Source organism: Larimichthys crocea, chromosome I (genome assembly GCF_000972845.2).
Source record: "Larimichthys crocea isolate SSNF chromosome I, L_crocea_2.0, whole genome shotgun sequence".
NCBI classification, from domain to species: Eukaryota; Metazoa; Chordata; class Actinopteri; family Sciaenidae; genus Larimichthys; species Larimichthys crocea.
This window is the reverse complement of record NC_040011.1, coordinates 39,825,028-39,837,696: the sequence shown is the minus strand read 5'-3', so window position 1 is coordinate 39,837,696 and position 12,669 is coordinate 39,825,028. Positions and strand designations below refer to the sequence as shown.

General features: G+C 41.6%; 1 protein-coding gene across 3 annotated transcripts in view; it reads right to left on the bottom strand.

Moving 5' to 3' along the window:
• Positions 1-696: 696 nt before the first annotated feature.
• ablim3 (actin binding LIM protein family, member 3) overlaps positions 697-12,669 on the bottom strand; it is a 42,186-nt gene continuing 30,213 nt past the window's right edge. The window contains exons 8-23 of one of the 3 annotated variants that reach the window (XM_019268489.2): positions 12,582-12,640; positions 12,401-12,472; positions 10,615-10,776; positions 9,939-9,968; positions 9,668-9,794; positions 8,681-8,776; positions 8,281-8,331; positions 5,264-5,380; positions 4,978-5,048; positions 4,597-4,765; positions 3,410-3,439; positions 2,999-3,054; positions 2,712-2,778; positions 2,596-2,606; positions 2,383-2,463; positions 697-2,052 (exon numbers count right to left, since the gene is read on the bottom strand). In XM_019268489.2, the coding sequence (XP_019124034.1) occupies positions 1,939-2,052; positions 2,383-2,463; positions 2,596-2,606; positions 2,712-2,778; positions 2,999-3,054; positions 3,410-3,439; positions 4,597-4,765; positions 4,978-5,048; positions 5,264-5,380; positions 8,281-8,331; positions 8,681-8,776; positions 9,668-9,794; positions 9,939-9,968; positions 10,615-10,776; positions 12,401-12,472; positions 12,582-12,640 (1,313 nt within the window). In that variant the 3' untranslated portion in view covers positions 697-1,938. Of the gene's footprint in view, positions 2,053-2,382; positions 2,464-2,595; positions 2,607-2,711; positions 2,779-2,998; positions 3,055-3,409; positions 3,440-4,596; positions 4,766-4,977; positions 5,049-5,263; positions 5,399-8,280; positions 8,332-8,680; positions 8,777-9,667; positions 9,795-9,938; positions 9,969-10,614; positions 10,777-12,400; positions 12,473-12,581; positions 12,641-12,669 lie in introns of all 3 variants that reach the window. The other 2 variants (XM_019268490.2, XM_019268491.2) reach the window with 2 other exon arrangements.

Genomic DNA, 12,669 nt, shown 5'->3' with positions numbered 1-12,669 from the left:
AGTGTCAGCTGCTGCAAAAAGTGCCAAAAACTGCAGTTCCTCAAACAGCCATTAGGGGCTGGCTACAGAATCAGTCAGTCTCCATAAAATGTCCAACCTCACAGCAGAATTAAACATGTTTACAGCCTGGTACAAACAAACTGTTTTGGTCTCTGTAGCTGATTTCTTTTTTAAACTCACCCGTTCACATTATATTAACTCCTAAAGTTATGCATAATTAACAGCATGGCCACTTCGATTGGCTGTTGTTGATGTTTGAGCACCCAGGCATCATTCGGCAGATGTTCCATGTCTTTAATTAGGAGAGGCAGAGCCACAGATTTCGAGCTTCGAAGCGGCCGTGTGATGGGTGAGGTTGTCAGTGCCTGTACAGCTCAGAGTTAAATAGGTGTAATGATTCCTCAAGTTAAATGAACAGTCTGATATGATGGGAGTAAAATGTTGTTACAGAGTTAGTTCAGAAACGTGATGCCACTTTCAAGCCACTTAGATATCTTTTATACCATCTATGTTTGAAAAAAAAAAGAGATGTGTAGCATGTCAATAAAGTTTTAGGATAATTTGGCTGCTGGCTCCATGCTGCTAATTAACATACAGACATGATAGAAGATTCATCAAGCTATCTAGCTTATCTCTCGACAGGAAACATTTTACATTTTACATCTGAGGCGTTCCCAATTAAAAAAAAAAGGAGACTGGATTTGTTTCAAGTTTAATTTTTTAGTGACAAAATCAAAAATAACAGTATTCAAAGGAAGTAAAGTCTTCAACAACCCTGGATCATTGTCAGTGTGTTAAATACCTTGCAGAGTGTTTCATTATGAGTTCATATAATCTCTGTAGCTACAAAATTATTGGATTCTAAAAGAATATAAATAATAGCAAATGTAATGAAAATGAAAAATGAAATGTATGGATGATTCAAGTCCTCATCCCAAAATATTTAGTCATCATTGTATTCCAATGAGCTGGAAAACATGGAGGAGGACCGAACGGATGTTTTTTCATTTATCTATTATCTACTGGATTGCACATTCTTTTAGGTTACCATACAGCTGCAGAGTGAACTGTATCTATCGGTGACCTTCAACTATTTAACCAGAACATTACATGGAAGTGATCTGCTAATCTGTATATTTGCATTCTCACTTTGGTTTTCATTTGCACAGAAATCAATGCAGGTCACACACACACACACACACACACACGTTTGAGAAGGTTGCGTCAACCTCAGATTGTTTCTTGTCTCGTCGTATATCAGTTAGTGTAAACCAGAGGGACACAGCATTTCATCGTGAAAGAGCAAAAACAAGGGGAAACAGGTAAACAAAATGCACCCCTTATAAACCAAAGCAAAAGTTATGCTCTATGCTCACTCACTCATTCTCCTCATCTAATCACTCACCCTGATAAAGTGTCATAAATGATGTACTGTATCTACATTCTACTCATTCAGATTGCTGGTGCTGTACACTCATAACTAAGAGAGCATAACAAATAAGGCAAAGCCAAAATTCTCCTCTTTATGTTTTAGTACTGTGGCTCTGGTCACAGACACCCCCCCACATGTGGCCTTACTGGGGCAAAGTCACGCCTTCCTCCGTCCTTCATGTTTAAGAAAAGCACAGCACTACTGTATTACAGCCTCTATTGCTTACACACCACTCCAGCACACAGCCACAGTTGCACTGGCAATCATGTAACAGTTTATCAGTCCATCTGTGCATAATGTCTCTGCAGTCTTCTCTCAGTATCTCAGAAGTCCACGCTGGTGTGACCAGAATTTGGTTCGTCATATGAGGAGATCTAGAACAGGTTCTCAGCCATGGCAGTGAAACTGAGCAGACGTCATCCTATCTCTTTCTCCCTCCCCTCTCCTATAGTCAATCATGTCTTTCCCTCTAGTTATGGCAGTATTCGAAAGACGTCCATATGTTATTAGAACAGTCGGGCCTGTTTCTTGAGCTCGTTTCTCTTCCATAGAGCCAGCCGGTCGAAATCCTCCACGGTCATGCCAAACACTTGGACAAACTCCTCGGGAGACAGATGACGCTGTGGACACAAGGATAAAGGGATGACACACAGTTATCACATCATACCTATGGTTTCACATTTCTCTAATATAAAATTATTTTTACTATTTAGACAGAGATACATTTTTAGGTAGAAAAACTAAACCTATTAAATAAAAATTCAAAAGAATGTAGCATATCATAATATAAGGAGATAGAATCGATTGAAAACACAAATGTTTCATTAAAAAAATGTTCGTTTGGGTTGGTGGCTTGTCAGAAGTTTCTTGGGTGGGTGTGGTTCTGCTCTGGATAAATCTTTGGCACTAGTTCTTAACTGGACCTGGGACAAACTTCATTCATAACTTACCTCCAACCGGGCTCTGTCTACATCTTTGGGGAGCCTGTTGCGACCTCTAGTGGTGACAATGAGCGCTTCATAGGGGTAAATCTGCAGAGAGCGAGCAGTTGGCCATGCTTTATTTAAACCTCAGACACTGAGTTACAGTAACACTGGGATTATTCAACATATAGGCTAACTCACATGAAATGGATTATACGAGTGATTATTTTAAAACCTTACCTTGTATTCCGCTGGGAGGAAAGACAAAAAGAATGAAGTCAGTACATCAGAAAATGCATTGAATTAATTGCTTTAACCCAACAAGGGGTCTGTGTTTTAAATTCATATTAAATCACCTCTGCATCCCCAGTTGACCTCGCTGCCACTGTCATACTGGTACTGGTAGCAATCTGCACTCTGAGGCTGCAGGAGTAGAGTGGGACAGCAATTTACACATCTAATACATACATACAGTATATGATATTTGGAACAGCAATAGTCCTAACAATGCCGAGCTTTAGTGCCTCGAGGTTAATGTCAATTTCATATAACAGATGCAATTTTAAAGATGTGAGGACCATTATAAATAATAAATTAAAAACAATGCAGCTAATCATGCTGTTGTTGTGCCTTGTTCACTCACCCTCTGGATGCCATTGCGTCCGTATCCTGGTAGCGAGGCAGACTTGCAAACAAAATCTAAAACACAAAGGTGAAATATTACCTTGGTCAAGCCAACAGTTCCTTAAAATGTCCAATTACTTTTATATAGTTTGGCACATTGATATCATATAATCAATGCCAAGTCAGTGCCAGAAGATGGCGCTCATGACAAACCAAATAAATCCTAAAGTTACAGATGTGTGCACATAATATTGGAGCTTTGTTGATGTAAGGGTATTGAATCCTGCACAAACACATAATTCATGACCCAATGTCGACCTCTATTAAAAAAAATAATTACAAAAACAGCTGTTTAATAAGCCAGAAATACAACATGAGTTAGTCTGCATTATGCCTAAATGATTTCATGAAATATAAATTATAAACTCACCACTGTCAACACTGTACTGAGATCTGGGAGCTGTGAAATGAAGAGACCATATAGTTACATGACACGACTGTAGTGTTTTTCATTTGCACAGATGTAAATTTTTAACTTAAATCCTCAAAAAAAACGTTCAGAGAAAACCGCTGCAGAGATTTGACAGCCATCTGTCTAGTTAGCTGCACAACAAAGAACAGAAAAGGAGTTGGGTACCCATCCAGCCCTGGGAGGAACACACAACATCAAAGGGGCAGAAAGGCAGAAAGAAGACAGACAGGAGTGGTTCAGGGAAGAAGGGGAGAAATCCAAAATATGAAAACAACATTAAAAAAAGACATTGCACGCTCCACCATCTAATCACACAACACATTTTGGTCGGTTATGGGTCTTTGTTGCCTTTCAACCATGCAGCCAACAGATTCCTGTTCAGTTGTGTCCCCTCCCATCAGAGAAACAGCTTTAATGAGAGATCTTACTGCTCATAAATAAACCAGGATATGGGACACCAGCTGTGAGAGCGAGAGAGTGAGATACATACACAGATAGATAGATAGATGGATAGATGAGAGAAATGGAGTTAACAGAGTAAAGACTATAGAGACCATTATCAGGACAGTAAAATAAAAATAAAAAGAGATGCTGCAAGGAAGAGAGAGGAAGAAGAAACTGATTGTGTCTGAATGTCAGAGGCTAAAATAAGCAGCATGATCAATGAAGCTTGTTCCTTACAAACAGACACAACTCCTGTGGCTTTCAGGTCCGACTTTATACACATCTGGAACATCTGCACACGTGGTAGAAACACATTTGGTAGCTTGAATTGTTCAGCATCAGTGTGATCAGATATAACAGGCCACATCTGCTGCTGCTGTTAACTGGCCCACCGCAGGTTGAGCAGCAGATGTTTAGCTATCTCAACATCTTTCCATCTCAATAAACCGCCCCGCATGCAGCAGCCATGACCCTCCCCGACCTGCATCCACAACCTCACTGCCCTCGCCCTCAACCGCAATGACAGCAGGTATTAAGGCTCATAAAAAGCCTTCATGGCAACATATATGATCACACCGTGAGGGACAAAGACATGACCGCGCAGGACGACAGTCAGAGGTGCAGGCGTCCGTGAACTTGCAGAAACAGAAACAACCGTAGACAAAGAGGGTGATGCGTAAGGGGGTAGGGTGGATCCTTACATCCGTTGACTGTGTTGTTGTACGCCGTGGTGCCATAGCCTGTAGTGTTGAGTGTTTCCTTGCTCCCACTCCGAGAATTCCTTGCACTGCCCCAGGGGTCGTTGTCATAGGAACCAGATCTGGCTTTCATCTCCTCCTTTAGGATCATCCTCCCAATGCCACTCCCAATCTGAGAGGGAGCGAGGAAGGAGACAAAAAGGAGGGGAGAAAAAAAAAGAGAGGGAAAACTGCTAATTTAATGTACAGTGAATAGAGAAAAGTAGGATAGGTTTAACATCACAGCCACAAGAAGTGAATTATTTATGGATGTTTATAAGGAGGTGGCTTTCCTCAACCAGATGTTAGAGAGAAAGCGAGAAAAAAAAATAATGAAGCTCTTACTCTTTGAAGACTGTGACTCCAACTCTCTTCATCTCCTCCTGTGGAGAAGCGTCTTCTCGGCATCCGATAGGCTGACAGAGAAAACAGATAAAAGAGGTTCCCCTGTATGAATATATAGCTCAAAGTGGAGCGCAGTAACGGAGTGGGTGAGTGAATAAATCTGACAACGCAGCGTTACAAAAAGGAACTGTACTCTGTGTCTGTGCTCGGTCCAGCGGAAAGATGAAAAAATGCGGCTTACTATGCAGCTTTATTTTATATGAAGTGAAATGACACTGGTTCCTACCCCTGGGAGAACTGGTGTACGGGTAGTAGTCAGATTCTGACTGTGTGTATGGCTCAGGAGAGAAGGTGGACAGTCTGGACGATCTGAGGATGTCCTCGCTTGTCCTGCTTTTAGTGGCTGCGTCCACGTGATTGTCTGTGGAGAAACGGATCAAGTTAGGAGAGGAAAGACAAACAGGCAGAACCTGGGAAGCTTAATTCTCTGAAAAATAATAAAAGAATAAAAAAATAAAATAATAATTGAACATTTTGGGATGCTTATTGACTTTTTATCGCAATTAGATGAGTAGATACATATGACTTATAGCCAATTTGTTTCATCTGCATAAAAATTAAGTATGAAGTTGTGGTTTTACCGTCTGGGAGCAGTCTTACTATATATTTTTTTTTCTTTTTTTGAATGGATGAAACAAATAAGATATAATGTGTTAATTAGCCTCTTCCCATGCCTCTAGGCTATAGTTTTATATTGAACATTCAGATGAAAGTGGGGTCAATCATCTAATTTCATCATTTAATCTGACTCTTAAACAAGAATGTTACATCTGTCTGTTTAATCTGTCCAAAAACAAAGAAATGACATACTTTTACTGGTGTTACATGTTAATCGATGGGATTATTTCTTGGGGGCTTTGACTTCCTGGAGTCTCCACTGGCTCAATAGCAATGTGATTCCTTAATGTTCCCAGTTATTGTATGGATTAAACAAACCAGATACAGCATGTGAATTAGTCAGTTTTAGAGGTGATTACTGGCACATTTTGTTACCTTTTACCACGTGTTTCCAGTCTTTACGCCGAGCTACACTAACTATGTGACAGTTCTTCTCATCTAGCTTCAGGCAAGAAAGTAAATAAGCATACAGATATGATACATATCACAAATATGTACAGTGAGTCCACCATTCCTGTCAGAGGAGATCAATATTTCAGCCAACAACATGAAAATAACCAGCATCATCATGAGATCGGTTACTGCTCTGCCTGAGGCGCACAGTCGCTTCATGAGCGGTGTGATGGCGATGATATTGATGCCACTCTTGCTACTAAAGCACAGTCAATGGAAGTCAACGGGTGGTACATGCAGTCAGATAGATCACTCTTCACTCTGTTAGCCATTAGCCATGCCAGCCCCAATCCATGATCCATTGAATTCCTATATACATGATGCACGACATCGATGGCAGACATTCTCATTTTCGTGACACACACTTCGACGAAAGGGTGAGCCACTACACACACACACACAGATTCAGTCTGTAAGAGGAAGTACTGACATGGTATGGCAAACAGGAAGAGTCATATACTGTACACACACACACACACACACACCCAAACAGACATTATGCGATATCTAACCCTCACCATATAGACAGTGAGTGATTCAGCGAGAGGAGGGAGATACTTACAGTGGCAAGGTCACCGGGGAAAGTGGAGCAGAAGGTGGAGGGAAGTGAATAAAAGTGATTGGATGCGATAAAAAAGAGGTGAAAAGAAAAAGGGAAACATTATTGGAGCGTCGCCGAGGGAGATGTGACAATGTGAGAGCTTTGCTACCTATATGGAGACCGGGGGGGACAAAGCCAAAATAACAACGGTCTGATACTGCTTCTTTTCTATACAGGTAGCAAACTTGTTAACTGAAATAGTACATAACGGGCCTTTGGTGCAACACAGCGACTTTACATGCGTCTGTTGTGGCTTTGGATTTACATAAATCCGGTTAATGCTGAAACAAGTGAAAACAACGATCAATATCTGTTTAGGAAGACATAAAGCCAGAGGAGGATCAATATGACTGATGTGTGCTGAATGTCAGTATTCAAACAGGGCAAGCTTTTGAACCTGCCACTTAAAATAGATGCCGGAAATACTTTATACTCCATAAGCAAAAAAAAAAATGTGTCCGTGCATGTAAACGTTACGGCCAGTGATGTACTAATTAAAGCTGAGAAACATAAAAGGGTGAGAGTGTCTATACACAAGTCAACACGGTTAACTTACGACCCCACAAATACCAACACATACAGTACAAAGGAGCATGCAGGACAACAACAAAGATGAACTATTCTCCATCAAGTGATGTCAAGTCTTGTGACTCTCAGCTGAAAAGCCTCCTCCAGTATAACGTGACAAGAGGATAATGAATCTTTTTCTTATGAATGTTTATACTGAAGCGCGCTATCCAGATGGCTCAAGTGCATTTAAGTTTAATGACTTGAGAAAAAAAACACAAGAGGCAAAAATAGCATCTTGTGTTAACCGCACTGCCGTGCTATTTGACTGAACGACAACATAAATCCACACAATTAAGAAATCAGACTTCCCCTCTCACATACTCCCTCTGTTTTCTATGAAACAACAAGCACGACGGCTCTCTCCGGATTCAAACAATTACACTAACGTCTCCTTAAATTACACACCGACCTGGTTAACTAGGCTAGGTTAAGAAATCCATGAGGTCTCTGTAGTCGTAATAGAAATTCCAGTTTTCCACTGTGCTCTGTTCCATTGTTCTGTTTTGTTCTGGTGAATTGTGCGTCCTCAGAGTCCCATGTGCTCAACACTTGTCATGCCTGAGCGACCTTCAATTCATTCATGTTCTATTCCAGCCCTATTTGCCGACAAGACCCTGCCGTGCTGAGGGAACTGCGACCAAGGTGCATGGTGTGCTCACGGTATGCACACTAAAACCATGCATTCAGCCGCTTACATATGCAGTAAGTCGAATGATCTGATCTGAAAAGTCTGATCTTTAATTTAAAAAAAAAAGGAGTTGTAGTCAAACTCTATTTTCTGTGTGCACTCTCAAGAGTCAATCCTTCCTATTTATCTTGTTTTGTTATTGATGGCATCAATTTTCAATGATAACTGGAACGTCAATACCAATAAATCACAAGGGGCTGCGTTGAAAAACATCAATAGGTCAGTAAAAACATCTACGATCGAGTACTCAAGCACAGCATGACTAAACTGACAGGAGGACAGGCAGGCTAAGGCGAGGCTAACTGCACTGTACCCGCTCTCTGATAGATGGGAGGCTTCCTGTAGATGTTGGGGTCCCCTGTGGCTGAGGAGAGAAAGAGGAGATGAAGAGGTGAAACATGGAGGAGTAAAGGAAGAGAGGATGTGAGTTTCTGTTGGGATGATCGGAGGGGGAGGTTGTAAAGGAAGGTAAAAGAGGGTTACGGTGCAATATGAGGGGAGGAAGAATATGCCAGAGCAATTACGTGCGGCATAAAAATACGACTTAGTCACATTTTCACACCCCGTCATTCCCACAGAACTCAAAATGACCTTTCTGAATGATTTTCAATAATGAATAATGGCTGATGAAATCTTCCCCGCGGGATTAAAAAAAAACAACAAAAAAACGATGAGGTTATGAAAAGTGCGATGCGCAGGATGTGGAGTCCTACCTGGTACATGAAAATGCTTAGGGGGCTGGATTGTGGTGGGTGTGCTTGACCGCCCATCTTGGCCATAATAAGGTGAACTCCTGCCACTCTCAGAGCCTGCAGCCAGCCACAGCCAATCACAGCAAAGGAAACATGAGCATGAAGGAAGGGCCCTCAACAAAAATCTCATCCATGCAGATGAAAACCAAAGAGCCCGAACATTCAACATTTGATAACTTTTCCACTTGTGTGATGACAAAAGGGTTTTAACTTGTCTTCTTATGACAGCGATTACAGTGTCAGTGCACATGTGTGAAAGTTAATAAAAATGACAAGCCAAGGAGCAACTGCAGCATATGAGACAGCAAAACAATTATTCTGGAGCAAAGTGTAAGACACCCTAAGGTGGTGGATTTGTAAATCTTTCGTCACCACTGATAATTCTATGATGGCATACGTGTTCAAATATTAAGAGTGGCGATGACATACAAATGGAAATGCCAAGCAATCTGATCTCTCTTAAAGGAACAGTTTGACATTTTGTGAAGTAGAGTTAGATGAGAAGATGGATGCCACTCTCACGTCTGTACGCTACAACCAGAGGTTGGTTAGAAAATTAAAAATATAAATTATGGGGAGTTACGTGCAGGAGTGGTAACTTCCTGAAGTCTCAACCTCACAGTGAAGGTATGACTCGTGTGGATACGTAAGTAAATTGTGTTACTTTACAGAGCCAGGCTTGCTGTTTTTCACTGTGTCTTCACTTCTTTCAGCTCTTCTCTGGACACGATTGTGGCATCCGCCTTCTCGTCTAACGCTCAGCAGGAAAACAAATTTGCATACCTCACAAAATGTTGAACTGTTCCGTTAAAGGGCTTAACTTCAGTTGAATCATCCCCACAGCTCAAACACTGCTCAGCTCGGAAACTTCAGCTTTGTTCAAAGTGTATTTCACATAATTCGAAACATGACTGACTGACACTAAAGAGTGAATACCATCCGACTCACCAGGGTAGCCATAGTGCTGCGGAGAGCGAGGCATGATGGGTGACATGCCTTGACGACTATACGTCGGCGAGTCAATATAACCTGGACTGGAGCACCGCCTCTGCCTCATATCTAGGCTGTCATAGTCCTGAAAAGACAAATGAGACAATGTAGAGGTGAAATAATAGTAGGGGGCAACGGAGACACAGGTAGTTGAGTGACAGGCCAAAATGACAGCAATTCACTTGTTTAAACTCGTCCTAAGTGCTTTGCCCAGAGGAAGAATACTTACCTGAGAATAGGGAGAGAGTGTCCCAAGGGACTGAAAAATCAGAGGAGAGCGAAGAGTTATTACTTACACTGTAGCATTGTGTCAAACAAAAACAGAATATCATATATCATGTATTTACAGGACCACGAGAAAGTATGAGACAGTCTTTTTCAAATCCAATCCAAGATTGACGATCGGTTGGGTGATAACTAGCAGCCAGCAATATTTTGAAGTCAGTTAGAGGAATGTAAAAGCTGCCAGTTAAAAGTTTATTTGCTTTTCGAGGGAAGAGATAGACGAGAAGATCAATAACACTTTTACGTGTGTCTTATTAACACTTTATATCTCCTTTGCTTTATCCGTGCACACGCTAAAATGTAAAAACGTCAAGTTGTTTTATGGAGTGTTACACACTTGAGTTATCTCTTGATTGGGCTTGGTTAGTGAGCTTACATACATATTGAGCAGACTAATATCTCAAACTATTTTTGTACACATAGTGTATTTGCAATAATGACATTTATCAAAAATGAATTTGAAATATTTGCACGCAGGCACTGAAATCTGTAACCACGAAATATTTAGCAACACTCATTATGTTCAAATTTGTTATCAGCACAGCGTTTCCTCTGAAAACAGACGAGTGATGAGGCCAGTGCCAGGTTGGGCCTGGAGTGTGTAGCAGTAGTAGTAGTACCTCCCCATAGCAGTAAGTGTCTAGCCTGTCATCAGAGGTGTATCTGTGGTAGGGCTGGTATGAGGAGCATATGAGGTCTGGCTGTTGGACCTCGTATATGGCCTTGACCTTTGGCAGGGCAGCTAGGTCCTTATAAGCTAGGATCTCATTCTTCACTCTGGCCTGGAGAGAGGACACACACACACATACACCCACCAAAGACAACAGCACAACAAGACCCAACATCAACCACATGGATGAAACACACAGTAACAAAGTAGGATGGAAACTCCACCAGTGACAGTGAAGAAATCATGCTGCGGTGAAAGGAAATGAGAAAAGCGCTGATGAAGCCCACACAAGCCTGCACATGCACATACATGCGTGTGTGTGTGTGTGTACACATGTACAATGCAGCACCTGACAGCAATTTACAAGTTGTTGACCTTCAGGAGCTCAGCATGTGAGAGAGAGAGAGAGCAGAGGAAGCACAGACAGCTAGAGAGAGAGAGAGAGTGAGACAGTATGGACGACAAGCATGCTTACACTGCATTTCTGCCTCATTCATCACCTTAAACAGAAAGGTCATTGATTATGAGATGAGAGCAGTGCAGAGCGGGGCAGGGCTGAGCAGAGAGCAGTGACTCCTGCTTGCATGCAGACAACCCTTGACATGCTAATACCGCCGACATGCAGCAACACTCAGCAGACTGCCAAGCAGCACAGTTGGACGCTGTTCCATATTTGGCTGGAGTCTCATTTTGAAATGGAACTGGTCCAACTGTGCATTGTACAGAGGGACAACCTTCACATAAACATGTTCCCTGACTAGCTTATGTCTTTATTTTCATGGCACTGATTTGGCATCAGTGTCTGGGTTAAGACTGGGATGTGTTTTTTTTTTAGATATCCATGTTATATTTAACCATTTCTATTTTAATTATCATTGCACCCTGCTTTGATTTAACTTTAGAGAAGACCAGTTAAAGGCCCTGAGGAAGATACAGTAAGACCATGCTGCAGTTATTGTCTCTTGGGTTTTTTGAATGTACCCTATAACAACATTTGTTGATTTCATTCTTTTTCCTGTGGACAGTGTTTTGTAATCCTGCTGCTGATGCTGATCAGCAGCAGGTAAGCTTCACTATCTTATCCTAGCCTGTTAGAATGCTGATTAGCAGCACAGCTGAGTCAGATGGGAATGCCATAAGGATTCATCCTCAGGGGATCTAGAATAACCATATGACATTTTATGGTCCTCTATCACTTTGTTTTTGAAATATTTCACTCAGAACCAAACTGCCAACACCCCGGTGCTGTATAAAAGTCACAGGATCAACAAAGGCAGTAGAATGTATCTCACTACTGGTCTTGGGACTATGAACCTCTACCATCAGGCCATTAGGATCCTAAATGAGGACTCTGCCTCCCCAACATTATTATTAAAAATACTTGACATGTGGCAGTTTAACTTTAAAGTGAATGCATGTGCAACAATTTTATGGCCTGCTAGCTTTTTCATTGAAATTAAGCCCAGTTTCCCAGAACTGATGACTGAAGACGTCATCCCATTCATTACATTTATGTTTTCTTTTAATTTTCTCGCTTCTTAATAACTCCTGCCACATCACTAAAGACATCAGATGTTTGGACACAGACAAGTGAACAGGCCAAGGGAGTGAGCAGCCTCTTAGGTTTGTGCTTAACTATTTGAAAGCTATGGGTAGTGCTTGTGTTTCTGGTGTAGCAATTGTGCTTTCGGGTTCGATGGCAGCTAAAAGTGACTGCAAAGTTGTAGTCTACTTACACATATAACCCTACTGGGAGAGCCTATGGATGAGCCCGGTGGAGAGATGGAGGCCTCTGACAGGCGTCTGTGCTGTGAGACACAAACGGACAAAGAGAAAAAGAGAAGGGAGAACGCACACGATGATGAAATTACAGGTTCCGTTTTTATTCCAACATTTTGGTTTCAAATTTTATCTCACCCTGAGTCTCCTCTCTGCCCTCGCTGCCTGCTTGCATAATGGGTGCCACACCTCACATCCTAAACAAGAGTGAGAGAAGACAGATTGG